This window comes from Podarcis raffonei, chromosome 9 (assembly GCF_027172205.1).
Source record: "Podarcis raffonei isolate rPodRaf1 chromosome 9, rPodRaf1.pri, whole genome shotgun sequence".
Lineage (NCBI taxonomy): Eukaryota > Metazoa > Chordata > Lepidosauria > Squamata > Lacertidae > Podarcis > Podarcis raffonei.
Genome location: NC_070610.1, coordinates 33,415,279 through 33,431,306, shown reverse-complemented (window position 1 = coordinate 33,431,306; position 16,028 = coordinate 33,415,279). Strand labels below are relative to the sequence as shown.

Below are 16,028 nucleotides of genomic sequence, written 5' to 3'. Positions count from 1 at the left end.
CTGTCATCTGATCACATGACCTCCACAATAAATAAATAAATCCTAGGTGCTATGTAGTGCAGATCAACCATCTGACAACTCTGCAAGAGGCATCAGTGGGCTGGACTGGCTATGTCCTGCTGCCTACTTGGCTGCAGTCCAGACCAGCCTGGTCAGGCAGCGGGGATGGAATTCCCAGCAAAGCTGTGTGTGGTCTCAAACAACAGCAGCCACCATACCATATGCAGCGATGACCGCTTGGCGACCGCATCTGGAGGAAAGAGAGAGGAGGAAAAGTAAAACAGAGTGAAGGGAAAGCACTAAAAAGGGAAACAGTTCTGCAGAGCCACTGATCATGGGATGAGCTTGTTTACACAAGGTTTCTTTCCTGAGGGAGGGAGAGATGTAGCAGTGGCATTACCTTGCTGCACAAGCTCATGGGCTAGAAAGGCAATCTTGTGGGGGAAAAGAGGAGGGAGGAATCCTGAAATAAGAATGGACGTGGAGGCACCATAAGGTGGTTTCACTTGGAAGAATGGGGGAAATAAGTGGGCTTGAATCTGGTGAAAATGCTCCCAACAAGGGAGGGTAGGCCATGCATGTGTAGCATTTTTGGCAAAGTTGCTGAGCTTCTTTTAGTTTTGTTGAACTTTTTTGGCAAAACTGCAAGGAAAAAATGCCATTTTTGAGCTATTTTTATGGGAAATAGGCAACAATGGCACTGCCAACATACGTCCGGATTTTCCCAGACATTTTTGCCAATTTCCACACAGACACTGCTGTCGACTACAGTATTCCGTGTATGTCCGGGAAATTCCAGACGTATGTCAACCCTAAATTAAATCAATATCTCCCTACCCAATCAAACTATGATCTGGAAGAATGGTAAATCCTTTTGTAAGCATCTGGTGTCTACTGCATTATTAAGTCCCACCAGCGGTCACTCAAATCATAGGTTTGAAATCATAATTCGGTATATTACTTTGATAACATTTTGCTCACATTGATTCATATTATCTTTCCTAATAATTCATATTGTGCCATCAGTTCAAACAGGTTTGAATCAGTGGGAATGGGAACTGTGTAGTTCAGCAGAAATTTGTACACTCACTGCATATATGGGGGCAAACTTCTGTGAAACACCCCCCTCCCCATTCTTTGAACTTGAAAACACGGGCCTTGCATTATGCCATATGTGAGATGCGAGTTCACTACACTGATATGTATATTTTCACTGCCTGATTGTGTGAAGCAGATTCTGTCCCTGATGTGCCAGTAGGGTTTTGAGAGGAGCCTTCTTTCTCTTTGCAGTTCTGCAGAGCTCACAGACCCAAGAGGAATAACTCATCGCAGATCCAATGCCACAAACAGAACATTTCATCTCACTTCTGAGCACAGTGTTTCCAATGGAATAAATTCGCACAGCACTGAGTCATCAAGAGGTGAAGAAAAACAAGTGGAATGATTATCATTTTATTACACTGGTATACAGTCTTTCATTTATCCGAAGATATCAGGGTGGCTCATGGTATAAAAACACAATATATAAAATACAAAAGCATGTAATAAAACAATAACAAAGACCACAGAACAAATAAACACCCCCCCCAAAAAAACACATTTAAAAAGGGGTATAAGATGTTAACCAAAGGCCTGGTTGAATGTTTTCGTCTGGCTCCTAAAGGTGTATAATGAAGGCACCAGATGAACCTCCTTGGGGGAGAGCATTCCACAAATCTGATAGCACCTTAAAGGCTATAAAAAATAGGGCACAACCTTTCATGGAATAGGGTCCATTTCCTCAGATGCGTGGTATATTTATTACTATTTCATTTATCCACGCATTTTTAAAAGTTCCCTTTCCTGACCATGGTTGCCTCCCCAATAAAACCTCGCACCAGAAGAAAGAGGTGGGGGTTACAAATAGAAAAAAATGAGGCATGCAAGAAAAAGTGAGCGTAGACGAAAGGGGGGGGGGAAGCAAAATCCACCTTCCAAGGCCAGGCCGCCCGTGATACTGTTTGTGGGCTAAGCCTTTCCCCTCTCACCCGGCCCGTTGCCTTGGCAACCCGCCCGCCCCTACCGCTGCCGCGACGTCCATCACAAGAACGCCACGCCCCTCCATCGAGCAGCCAGCAATCCGCGCGAAGCGAAGGGGGCGGGCCCACCCAGTTGCCAGGGCAACGAGGTTGGCCTCCCGCCTGCGGCGGCGGCTTCTTTTCCTCCGCGTCCTCGCCGCGCTGCGCCTCTCTCGGAGCTGTCAGCGCGCGCGGAGTGCGCGCGCGTTGTTGTGCGTGCGCGGGCAAGTCCAGTAGCGCCCGCCAGCGCCTCGCCACGGGCAGGTAGGCAGCAGGAGGAGGAGGAGGACGGACAAGCGAGCGGAGCCGAGAGCGGGTTGGTGTGGCGAGGAGGGCAACCTGTAGCCCTTCATGCAAGCAGGTTGTCTGTGTCCCAGGTGGGAAGCGGGCGGGAAAGGGGCCTCGCTGACCTTTCCTAGGTGGGGAAGGAAGCTGAGGCGTGACATGGCTCTTGTCGTGCAGCCTGGGAGCCCTTGCAGCCACGTTGCGGGAGTCCTGCCTGTGCTCTGCTGGCCTGGCCGCCTTTCCCTTTGGGCTCTATTTATCTCGCAATTCGTACTTGGCTTGTGGCCCTGATTCCAACCCTTCACGCTCTTCTCTCCTGCTCATGATATTCATCTGTAGCTCTTGTGCTTCCTTTCGTTTTTAAGTACGTTTTCTGGCAAGCGTTTCGGATTAAGATGCTTGCTCCCCCCCCCCCATCCAAAAGGACAGGGTGTGTTTAACTTTTTCTTTTTAAAGGGGGGGGATTAGAATACTTTATAGTTCCATGTTTTGTGATCCGTGTGCACATGGGAAGTGGCTATTGCAAACAAGCATTTTTTTCAGGCAGTAATAATAGAAGCGTTTTGAATTTTGTTTTGTGTTTGTACAAGCAGGGTTTCTGACAGCGTGCCATCACTTTAAAAAAACAACAACTTGTTGCATGTAGATTTGAAGGAAAAGTGTATACAGTTTTTGGTATAAAAGGGCAGGCATAGTGCTGCAATGCTTTCCCTACTTTGTACTTGTCTACAACATTCAGAGGTGTAGCTGTGTTAGGTGGTGGTAGGAAAAACAAATTGTCTTAAAGGGTTGACTGTGGCATGGGCTTCCTTGGACTAGAGCCATCAGATGTAGGCTCCCATCCAGGAGACTACATACTGCAATAAATCTGTTAGTCTTTAAGATGTCGTATCTACAACATTCAGTGGTTGAAATGAGAGAGATGCTGAACAATAAATAGCAACAATAGAGTAAGGCAAGCACTCAAATAGATCACAGAACATTCAAGCAAACTTAAAGAATGCGATGTTGTAAGCCAAGTACTGTATTGAAGAGCCAACAACTATCCCCGCCCCCATTCAGTTGCAGGATGAAATGTGAAGTCAGTGTGAAGTGATCTCTCCATGGAACTGGGTTGTTTTAAAGACAAAAACATGGCGACATTGAAATTTTGTGCTTTTGAAAAGCTGAAAATCCATTGCTTGCTTAATGATGGCATTGGGGGTTGGCAATGTACCGGATCCCTTTGAATAACCCATTTGTCTAAGAGTGATATCTGCCCAGAGTGTCTGCTTGATTTCTTGGAGAATTAAAATGCAAAATGTTTAAACATGTGGCTTACAATGAGATAAGAAAAATAAATTGGAAAGTGGAAGAAGTATGTGCAGTGTGAGTAATGATTGCTTGTGTACAGATATACACATCCACAGGAGCTCCTGCTCCCCCACAACTGGCCCGGATGGCTCTGCTCATTCTTACCTTTCCTCCTCTATCAAACTGAACACTGGTTTCTTCTCTCTTCATCTCCTCCACTCCACCTCACTCCAATATTTTGGGCAGCTTTTGGCTAAAAAAATGGGTTTTAGGCATATGAGATATTCCTCTACTTATATGTAGATTTGGTGCCTTTTCTAAAAAGTCAGTTTATTCTTCTTTTTAAACTTGAAAGTGCTTGTTGTTGTTGTGTTGTGTTGTGTGTGTGTTTTAATAATAATCACAAGAGCCAGCCAAAGAGCATGCTGCTCAGCCAGCTTCTTGAAGAAGGACTCGTAGCTAAGGTCTATGAAAAAAGTACATCTTGCCCAAAAGGGGTGATTGTGGATCCCCAGTGAGTTCCCCACTCAAGCTATGTACATTGTGCATCAAGTGCCTTTGCAAAGGACCATTAAAAAATAACTTGTGGAAGTGCTAACTAGGAAGAGAGTTTACTTGTAGCCTCATGGTGAACTGCATTCTGACACTGCTTATAATCTGTTTAAAAACTGCCTCAGAAGTACAGGTGACTACCAGTCCACATGCTAAACTTTCATGCAGCACACTATGTGGTAATCCACAGAGTTAGAACTGATGTACTGTACTGTGTATGTGCAGCAGAACTGAATAATTCAGTCCAGGAAAAATAGTGCTACATTGGACTGTAGCTGAGGAAACATGCTCCAGTGTTCCCTTCCTTTAAATAAAAAGAGAGAGAAACTTCTTGCAGACCAACCCCCCCCCCCAGCACACCAGAGGGATATTCCGTTGGAACCCACTAGCCAACCATTTTATAAGATTGACTTCGTAAGAGTTAAGAAGCCTTTTTTGTTACTCAGCAATTATCCAGTGAGCCTTCCTGCTGTGTTTGGATTCCAGTTATATTAATTTCCCCTTCAACTGTTTGTTTCTCAGTTTTACTAAATAAACTTGGGAGAGAAGCAACAACAGAACAGAATTTTTATAGGAAGCAATAATGCTTTCCAGTGGGATACTTGGGGTGTCCTTGGGTTGGTTCTTGATGTTATTGGTGGTATGGTATTTTAGTTATAGCATGAAAGACAATGACTAGACTGAATGCCTGTAAAAAACCTAAACAGGAACGGTTATATTTACGTATTTCTATCCTTGAAACATCAGAGCTTCTTTGAAAACATTTTCACAAAACTCTCCTTCCTTTCAGCTATTGTTTATAAACTAGCCTTCTCCAACCTAGTGCTCTCCTGGTGGTTTGAACTACAACTCGCATCAGCTTCAACTAGGACAGTTGTGCCTCATGTTGGATTTCATGGCTCTAGTAGCCTAATTTTTGAACTTATGGGGAGGGTTTTTTCCCCTTCCCCCTGCCTTGTGTAGCATCTTGCTTTATTAAGAGATCTGGAGAGTACGAAAGCTTTCTATAATTTTGTGACATTTTGGTCAGTACCATAAAGGTATTACTGAAATAAAGTTTCAGTTAGCTTCATATGGGCCTAGACTTCTTTTAACTCCTTGTATAAGGTGCTAAAAGGATTTCTGTGGCAGCAGCTTCACCTTCAGATTCTGAAGTTCTGCTTACTCTGTTAAACACTTTTTCAGTTCTATCCCCTGGGCCATCATCGTTTATATACTTGTGAGTTCTCGCACCCTAGTCCCAGTGGACTGCTGCCACATAACACTTAACTTGTTAAGCAGATTAAGCAAAACATTTCCATAAGTATGGTATATGGTTGCAGGGGTGCCCAAACTTTTTTCAAAGAAGGCCAGGTTTTTTACAATTTTACCCCACAGTTGTTGAGTTGTTGTTTTTTTGGATTTCCCCCCGGTCATATACTGCCACGGGGGCCAGATTAAATCGAACAGAGGGCCGGATTAGGCCCCCGGAACGGACTTTGGACTAGGGGAAGTTTATGCATGCATCTTATGAAACCTGGACTTTAAAAAGGAACTTGTTTGAATGTTTAAAACTTGTGTATACTGTAATAATGTTACAGTTTATATGCAGGCCTGGATACAGGGTTTGATTCTGCAGAGTGCGTTGTGTTCTTATTGCCTTTTGGTATTAATTGGAGGCTATGTGGTTAGTGCCATGTAGAACCATAGACTTTTAAGCAAGGGTTTCTGGGGTCTGGACTGGCTCGGTCACCATGGTGACACTAATCACAGAATTAAGTAGCAATGCATTGGATGGGATTTGTGTTTATATCTCCTTTGAAGACTCCTGGGATTACTTTCAAAAGCTGGTCTAAATTTAGATCAAATCAAGAATATCCCCATTTATCTTTGTTATAAGTTTAATATTGTTCGGTTACGTTTTGTTTTAAATAAACGGCAATTTAAATTTCATTTCATATGTTTCATATTTCATATGTTGGAAAAAATGACCAAGACTTTCTTGTTGGAAGGGAGAAGGAATTGAGAAGTACTTGTATATTAAGCAGAAAGCCTGTGGTAGATCAATAAATATTGAAAGCATTAATAGAAATTCACTTTGATTTACTACTTCAGAGGAGCCATATCATGTATGTGGTGCTGTGGTCTAAACCACTGAACCTCTTGGACTTGCTGATTGGAAGGTCGGCAGTTCAAATCCATGTGGTGGGTTGAGCTCCCGTTGCTCTGTCCCAGCTTTTTCCAACCTAGCAGTTTGAAAGCATACCAGTGCAAGTAGGTAAATAGGTACCACTGTGGCAGGAAGCTATACGGCATTTCTGTGTGCTGTCACGGTGTTCCATTGCACCAGAAGCAGTTTAGTCATGCTGGCCACATTACCCAGAAAGTTGTCTGTGAACAAACGCCAGCTCCCTCGACCTGAAGCGAGATGAGTGCTTCAGTGCATAGTTGCCTTTGACTAGGCTTAACTGTCCAGGGGTCATTTACCTTTGTACCTTTTCATGTATGCACCTTATAAGGTTGACTGAGATTGAATTTGGGGTGAGGGTGGAGTTGCTCTTTTACAGTGCAATACTATGCATGTCTATTTAAAAGTGAGCCTCATAGAAATCAGGAGTATAGGATTGCAGCATAAGTAAGTTGCCCATCTTGCCTTCTTGGGCAAGGTTCTGTAGACTATCCAGGCACTCTTGGTGGAAACTGATTTTCTAGATCCATTTCAATCCGGGTTTAGACCCAGTTTTGGCATAGAAACTGCTTTGGTTGCCCTGTCTAATGACTTGTGTCAGGAGAGAGACGGGAAATGTGACCCTTATAATTCTCCTTCAACTCACAGGAGCTTTCAGTACCATCAGCCATGGTATCCTCCTGGAGCACCTGTCCGAGTTTGGGGTGGGTGGCACTGCCTTGCTGTGGCTAGACTTTTACAGAGGGTGATGCTTGGGGACTGCTCTTCGGGCCTGTGGAGTCTTCAATGTGGGGTTCCTCAGGGTTCAGTTTTATCCCCTATGCTGTTTAACATCTACATGAAACCGCCAAGTGGGGTCATCTGGAGCTTTGGAGTACCTTGTCAGCAATATGCTGATGACACACAGTTCTGCTTCCAGTCTTGGAATTAGTCTATTTTTTTCCCCCACTTTTAGTTGAGTGGACATTTGAAGGGAAGATTAAGTTTCCTTCTCACACCTGTCTGCTCTTTAAAAAAAATAAAAAATGCCACATACTTTCAAGAAAATATGTGGTTGAAAACATCACAATGATGCAAATTTCAAACAACTTATAGTTGCCTGCATGTCACCATTCCAAAATACAAGAAAAGAAATGCAGTGTTGGACATCCATTAGATCTTAGCTTGATCACTGGCCCCGATGTTACAAAGGTCTGACTGGCATCAACTGGAAGTTGGACATTTAGCGTCACCTATCCCATGCTCTGGAACACTATTCCAGCAAAGATTTGGCAGGGATCCTTGCTTTTAACTTTCAGGCATCTCTTCAAGACATTCTTTTCCCCCACAAACCTATGCAGCTGTTTTGTGTGCACGTGGGGGTGTCTCTCATCAGTCACCTTAATGATTATATGCGTTTTAAATTTCATTTCATTTTTAAAAATGTGTTTTAGCAGTGTACACCAGCTTGATATTTTATGATATGGTAATATGGAAATACTTCTATAAATAAATACAGTGGACGCTCGGGTTGCGAACGTGATCCATGTGGGATACACGTTCGCAACCTGCAGCGGCGCGTCTGCGCACGCACAGTTTGTGACTTGGTGCTTATGCGCAAAGTGTGATTTAGCGCTTCTGAAACCTGGAAGTAACCTGTTCTGGTACTTCCGGGTTTTGGCGGTCCGTAACCCGAAAAAATGCAACCTGAAGCGTCTGTAAACCGAGGTATGACTGTATGGGCCACTGGATTGATTGCACACAGGGGCGTCTTGCCCATAGAGGCAAGTGGCGCGGGACGCCGGGGTGCCAAGTTCAGGAGGGCTCCAGGGAAGAGGCAGAGGCTGGAAATGTCACCTCCCGACATCAGCTCGCTGCCCTCGCCTGCCTCCGCCATGCTGATCCAAAGCAGCACCCCGCCCAGAGCCTCTACCTGCCGTGGCCACTGTGGCACAGGCGCCAGGGAATAGGCGGAGGCTGGGTGTGGCGCCTCCGGGCACCAGATTGCCACCCTCGCTCGCCTCACTGAAGCAGCGCCGCGCCCGGAGCCTCCGCCTCTTCCCCGCCAGAGGAGCCGCCTTCCAGCCGCTGCCTGCCTCCTCCAGCCCCGCAAAGCTGCCGGCAGCACCATAAAAAGCTCGGCAACTCTGGAAAATGCGGGGGGTGGGGGCGCCAGAGGGATCTTTGCACCACGGCACCGGATATACTTAAGATTGCCCTGATTGCACAGTGTTGATTGAGATTTAATTCCCAACACACCTTCACTGCATTAGTGCTTAGGCTGCAGTCTTATGCAAACTAACTTGGGACGGGAGTGAATCCCATTGAACTAAGAGAAACAGTCTATGTTGTCTTCTATAGCCCAAAATATTAATAAACTTCAATATATTAATATAGTGATGGTTTTGTGTGTCCCCCCCATCCTAAATTGTTCTCCTTTCCTTGTTTGGATCTCATACCATATATGGATCTTATTTGAGCTTGAATCTTTTAAAAATGTCTTCTATGAAATAGTCATAGTCATACTTGCTTTTATAGATGAGTTGATTTCACAGAGCATTGGGCTCATCTCTGTGTAGTCTCAGAAATTTCCACACAGAATCCATACTGCCTTAGCATTATTCAAGGGCTTAGTTACCATATCCTACATTTCAAATATACAATGGCTTGGATGAGTTGTATTTCATATTGGTTTGATGAAGACGATTGGTATGATGGACAGCAAAGAGTAAGATCCTTTCTTTTCTAGAAATAACTGCTTTGTATTGAATCTCACTGAATCTTTCTACAGCGTATTGCCTGTTGTTTATAGCATTTATACTTCATACTGCAGTGCAGTGATTTAATCAGAAATCTTTATTTGATAGGTGAAATTAAAATTAACCATGAAATACATTGTTTTATAATAACAATTTGATGTTTGGAGCTAAAGGTAACCTGTCAGTTTGCAAACAGTGGAATCTGTCTGGGGTTCCGTGCTTAAAATACAATATACTGAAAAATGTTTATTTTACTGAATTGGAAGAAATTGATGCAATAGCTATGAAGGTGGGAAATAATTAAGAAGCAATTAATAGATATTAAGCCAGTTTTACTAAATGCAGCATTGAATTTTACTCAGTGTTTTTTGAAGACTGGTGTAGGCATTAACAGTATTTTCCTGTAAGAAACAGGGTTGCTATGGTGATCTTTGTATGATGTTTGGGGGGGGGGAATTTAAAGATATCGAACAACTGCTTCAGGAAATTATAATTTTTTATGGGTTTAAGAGAGAGTAGAGGGAGTGGAAACGTCTGAATTTTGGTGCACTGGCTGTAAGTTGCATGAAATACATCACAGTGCACAAATGCAGCTGCATAGATCCTCTTTGTTGTTATGATCAACATCTTGCAGCAGTGCAGTTTTTAAAATGGTACAGCAGGATAAAAAGATCAGTTCAATATTGTATTTTTAAAAAGTCATAGCAAGTTATAACTATGTCTAAAAGAAATAATATGAACAGAATTTATTAATTAAATATCTTTCATATCCTGCTTTTTCTGGGTAGAGCTCAAGGCTGTGTGCATACGGTTTCCACGCCATCTTCCATTCAGATACTTCTGAGACCCAGATCTGATTACATTCTGCAAGGTTGTAGCATCATGTGGCTTCAAACCTAAGAAGCTGAATGAACACAGTTTAGCACAAGAGAACAAAACAAAGGAAGATGCACTGACAATACAAACATACAAATATGCATGCCATAATTTGTGATGAGTCAGACAGATGGATCTTTTGTGAATAGTATGTATGTACACATGTACATGCATGCTGCAGCTGCATGTATATGCACTATGCATTACTCACATAGGAGTGACAGGGACATGACAGAGGGATGGAGTCTCTTTTCTTGTAACTTCTTATGTGCGTGGTTGTATTAAGGGTTGTCACCTGATTAAAGAAATAAGTATTTATGAAAACTGCAGATGATATTTTAGAAGAGCTATTTTACCTTGTGTGTGAGAGCTGGGTGGGTGCCTCCTTGAAGATGGCTCCCCCCTACACACAGCAGATAATAACATTGCTTGGCTAAAATGAATGCCCTGCAGAAATTGGTAAATGGCATTATATACGACATTTCAGTGTTTTCTCATTTGTGCACACATGAATTGTTGGAAACAGAAAGACAGCATGCATTGGATGTGACTGGCAATAAGTTGATTAATTAATTTATTTATATCCCCTTTTCCTCTCCAAGGAGTTCAAGGTGGCGTACATGGTTGTCCCACCACTGGCAGTCCTTGGAATCTCAAATTTCAGCAGTGCCTTGTGGAATGCCCAAATTTGGTACCCCCTGCCTCTCGCCTTCCATTCTAGATCATAGTTGTGGAACCCCTGAGGCTCCATGCCCAGTGTGACCAAACTGGTCGTGCTCCCCTAAAACTGCCTCTGCTCCCACTCTTCAACTGATCCCCACAACAACCCTGTGAAGTAGGTTAGGCTGAGAGGCAGTGGCTTGCCCAAGGGTACCCCTTGAGCTTAATGCTGAGTGGGGATTCGAACACTGGTCCCCCAGGTCCTACACCACACTGGCTCTCTTAGTTATACACAATGATAAGGTATTATTACAAAGTTAGAGCCAATACTGAGAACACAAGAGCTAGAACAGGAAGACTTCAGGAAAATGCACACTTGCATATTAACATGGTACCTCTTCGAGAGCTGTAGTTGCCAGGCTACTGACATTGCTGTGTCGTGTGTGTAGTGCTCCACCATGCTTGGACTGCTCTCCAGCATCTTTTAGTAGCAGTATTATTTCATTAACAACATCAGGATTTAATTTCCTCAGGCGTCAAGTAAAGCGGTTTCACATTATAGACAGAAAGAGGCTGCATATTTGGAATCTGCAGGGCTTTGGAACGGACATGGAAATCCTTAAATGGCTTGCAGAAAATGACATCTCTGTTAAGGTAGGGGTAACCGAGGCATCCAGCTTTCTCAAGCCAGCCCATTTTATTAAAAACATACTCATGTTCAAAGAGATCTAGAACAAATAGTCCTTCAGTTTTATCACTTTTCTATATTTAGAAACGAGGAAGGGCTTAAAATATTGCTCTTGATGTAGCTGGCTGGGAGAAAGGTCTCTCTCCCTTCCCCTTTGTTGTAGCTTTGGTAACCACAGACTAGTATTTTGTTTATGATGTAAAATACGAGTGTAGCAAAATGCTTTTGTGTCACCTGTGTCTTGAATAGCTGAGACTTATTTGGCAAGGCTGATTTTATATATTCCTACTCTTGAAGAGGTTTAACTTTTCTTTTTCTTAGAGTTGCTTTCAGTTTGTGGTGAATGTGCTTCTCTGTGACTGATTTAAATTACTGAGGAAGTCAGCTAGTTCTGGTTTGGATGCATAATGTTGACTAATGGTTCAAGTCTTTGCACAATTGATTTTAGAATACAGTGGTACCTCGAGTTATGTACTTAATTCATTCCAGAGGTCTGTTCTTAACCTGAAACTGTTCTTAACCTGAAGCACCACTTTAACTAATGGGGCCTCTCGCTGCTGCTGCGCCGCCGGAGCACAATTTCTGTTCTCATCCTGAAGCAAAGTTCTTAACCTGAGGTACTATTTCTGGGTTAGCAGAGTCTGTAACCTGAAGCGTATGTAACCTGAAGCGTATGTAACCCGAGGTATCACTGTATTACTGAGGTAGGAAAAAAAATTAAAATCCACATTGCAAGAATTTTTGGAATATTATCAGGTTTCCCAAAATGTGAGTTTTCCATGCAGAGCCTTCTGGCTTCTGAGGGTCAGAAACTACATCAAAATGGTGACTAGACAACTGGAGGAAAACTGCAATTGCTTGGTCCTCTTTGAAGCAATGCGGGTATGTCTGAAATCAGCTGAATAAGGCTGGTAGTGACAGCAAAGAAGTGGAATGGTAGAGCATCCCATTAGGTTTTCTAAGGAAGAGCAGTTTGCATGTAGGATGTTAGTAATGAGTTTTCATGCTATAGATAGGGATTCTAAAAAAGTGGCCGAAAGAAGATGGGGATTTCCATAAAATGCAAATTCAGAAATAATTACTCTTATTTAAATAGAAATAAGATACATCTCTTCATTGTGGCAGAAAACTATGACCTTTGCCTGCTGAGTCTCCTGTGCATGTGCTAACTCATGGGTAGGCAAACTAAGGCCCGGGGGCCAGATCCAGCCCAATTGCCTTCTAAATCCGGCCTGCAGACGGTCCGGGAATCAGTGTGTTTTTACATGAGTAGAAGGTGTGCTTTTATTTAAAATGCATCTCTGGGTTATTTGTGGGGAATAGGAATTCGTTCATCCCCCCCACAAAAAATATAGTCTGGCCCCCCACAAGGTCTGAGGGACAGTGGATCGGCCTGCTGCTAAAAAAGTTTGCTGACCCCTGAATCATGGGCAGTTTCAAGGGTTTATCTTTAAACTGGAACTGAATGGGAAGGCCCTTCAAACAGAGGACTGTCCTCTGTAAAGTAGGACCATCCTATCTATAGGTGGAAGCTGGGCTTAGATGCATAGTCGGGCATTTACCGGACTGTGTATATAGGGATAAAATAATGAATGCGCTTCCTTGTGTGAATGTGTCATTTTCCTGTCCACCTGTTTATTCAGCATCATGCTCTAACCAACTGAGCTAACCAAAAGTCTCATTTTTCTAAAGAAAGATCAGATAGATACTATGATCAAATAAATGCAGTACAGTCCAAGTTTTTTTGCAGTTCTCCATAGTGAGGGGGACCTCACTGGCCTCGGATTCCCAACATGTATGTTTTTCAGAATCCACCCTATTTGTTTTTAATACTACATTTTAAATAGTTGTTACCCACCTGCTGGTAAAAGACGGGTAATAAATTTAATAATAATACCAAAGAATAACACCTGTGCAAGTCCTAGATGCGCCTTCCTGCAAAGTGGCATTTTGGAGTGATGAAACTTGACTAGCCAGGTTCTGACAGCCTGAAATGTTCCATTATCAAGAAAGAAGCTGCTTCACTGGCTCAGTGATTATTGATCTGCCCAAAGCCAGGATGCAGTGCCTCTCCATCTTGGCATCCCTGCTGGGTAACAGGCAAGTGAGCGGCTGCTGCTGTATACTCATCCATCCTGCACTTTAAGCATAATTTGTTCATATCATCTTGGGATTTCCTTCAGGCTTTTCATTAAAAAAAAATCTTTCCCCTAGTCAATCATTTCTTCTTCAGGTGGCCAGAGCAGAGGAGTTATTTCATGCATTTAAATCCAGTTTTCTAAACAATTTCTATTTGTCCAAATTGAATAAACACACTTCAGTAGACTCTTACCCCGTGTACATTTAGTTCAGGCAGATGGAAAATGTCAGTACAGAAGGAAAACCATCTCTCTCTCTCCATCTTCCTCCCACTACTTCATTTGAAGCAGCCCAGACTCAGCAGCTCGTTTTCAGCATTTAGTATCTAAGAACCCAGACCATCAGTTAATGGATGTGAACAGTGCTATTTTTCTAGAAAAAGAGGTACCAGAATTCACCACGAACGCGTCCCTTGCTCTCTTATAATGGCAGTGGTTCCTACCTGAGAGGTGCTGGAAAAGAGTTCCTGTGAGTTCCTCCTGGAAAAAAAGCCCTAGGTGTGAGGTGGGGAAAGAGCTGGGTACAAATATATACATAGTTATCACAATGTTAATTTTAATGATGTAATCAGAAAATTAGACCAAATGTGCAAGTTTCAACAGAACTGTAATATGTATCGGAATTAATGAGTGAAGTTTGTATGAGAGCTGGCCTTTGCAGATTGCACCTATGCAAAGTCTCCATTCACCTGTCCCAAAGACCAATTAAAGAATCTGAGCTTATTTAATCACAAGGATATTTGCGTGGTTTTATTCAAGATTCTGTCTTCTTGCTTTACAGCTATGTTTTTCCTAGTTCTTCAGACTGCTCTACATCAAAGTGCTGAATAAAACATCACTTAAATTATTCTGTTTCTCTGTTTTCCAGGCAAAAATGGCACAGGTTAAGCAAGTGGGCTTATTAGCTGCTGGCTGTCAGCCATGGAATAAAGACGTCTGTGCTGCAAGTGGGGATAGATTTGCCTATTGTGCAACTCTTGCTATTTATATATATCAGGTGAGATGGATTTTTAGATTTCTCTGTGAATATTTTGCTTTCCTGCTACACAGTAATGTTTCTTAGTAAGTGTTGCCGCAGGATTAAACAGATGTTCATTTATTTATTTTAAAACAAAATCTAACTACATATAATATTCCTTTTTAGGGAAATTTTAAATTTTTATTCTGTTAGCGGTTCATTAGTTCAGGACCAGAGTAACCAAGCTAGAGTGACTTGGGAGTCTGGGGTACAGATACTGCATACTGCTCTCTATCAGAACTGTTATATATTTCAAAAGCTGTAACTTAGGCCAAAAAGTCATGTGTCTCGATGTAGCAAAGGGGTTGCATGTAAAACAGTAGCCCCGGATATAGGTGTCCATTTATGTCTGCTTCAACAGATAAATCTGACAAGTTTCACCGAGAACCTATGTGAACATTGCAACTACGGTACTCGCAGGGGTGGATTTCCGTAATCTTTTTTAAAATGGTGCCCTGTACAATTTCAAAATTTGGCATCCCCAAGTGGATGGTTTCAGTTATGGATCTTTTAATTTTGTGCCCCCTCAGCTCAGTGCCATGTGCGGGGGAACTGAGTGCTAGGTACACATCTCCAATCAGATGTGCATCCACAACCGCTCCATGCATGATTCCCAATCCCATTTTGTCCTCTTGAATTTCATTAATTTCCCCAGCCTGCTGTAGGACTCCCAAATTGTTCTTTAAACTCTCATGTTGTGGTTTTTTTTAAAAAAAAAGGTAGGCGCAAGAGCTGTTTAAGGAAAACTGTTACCTCTATGCATCAGGTTTCCATCTTGGATTTCCCTTCAAGCTGTTGCCTTCTCTTGCTGTCAAAACTGCAAAACATTGCATATGCCCACCAGATGTGCGTACATGTGCCCCCTTCTTAATCCAGGCTCATAGCTTTAAGAGATTCATTCTTTTTTGGGAAACATTTCTTCAGGAACCTAATATTTCTGTAGACATACTAGTAGTTTTATAATATATCTTCATGTGTACAATTAAAATGTGTGCTGTTTAAGGGCAGAAACCTGGGGCTGTATCCAGTGCTAGTCCTGCTCAGCAGACCCATTGCTGTTAACGGACGTAACTAACTCATATCAATTAATTTCAGTGGATCTATTCTGAGTAGAACTTAGTTGGCTACAACTCTTGGAACTTAAGGTAAGCCAGCTTAAGGAAGTCAATGAAAGGAAAGTTTCCCATTCCCCTCTCTCCCATGCAGCTCCTGTGCCCCCTGAAACAACTGTCTTGAGGGTTTGTGGGCCCTTTTAGACTCTTCTGGGATGGCGCTGCTGGGGCAAGGGAATATTGACAAGACGGGTATATCTCTGCCTGATTTGTGGTGATTTCCCCCCCTCCACTAGCCACCTTTACTTCTCCTGTGGTGTTAAAGGTCTCTCTCTCTCTCTCTCCCAACCCTTCCTTACATCCTTCTGAATAAGATTGTGGGATGCAACCTAGTGGCTCTTAAGCTTCTGTCATACTTAAAATGCATCTGTAATTTGTTTTCAATGTTTCTCAAAGTAGCAAGATGCACATACTGTATTTTGAAGTATATTTACATTTAATTTT

At 42.7% G+C, this 16,028-nt stretch overlaps 1 protein-coding gene across 7 annotated transcripts in view; it reads left to right on the top strand.

Moving 5' to 3' along the window:
• Window positions 1-2,302: 2,302 nt before the first annotated feature.
• The window catches only part of WDR17 (WD repeat domain 17), a 54,908-nt gene continuing 41,182 nt past the window's right edge, over window positions 2,303-16,028 (top strand). For 2 of the 7 annotated variants that reach the window (XM_053402607.1, XM_053402606.1), the window contains exons 1-2: window positions 8,835-9,061; window positions 14,323-14,451. In XM_053402607.1, the coding sequence (XP_053258582.1) occupies window positions 8,996-9,061; window positions 14,323-14,451 (195 nt within the window). In that variant the 5' untranslated portion in view covers window positions 8,835-8,995. Of the gene's footprint in view, window positions 2,435-8,823; window positions 9,062-10,668; window positions 11,283-14,322; window positions 14,452-16,028 lie in introns of those variants that run through there. The other 5 variants (XM_053402612.1, XM_053402610.1, XM_053402609.1 and 2 more) reach the window with 5 other exon arrangements.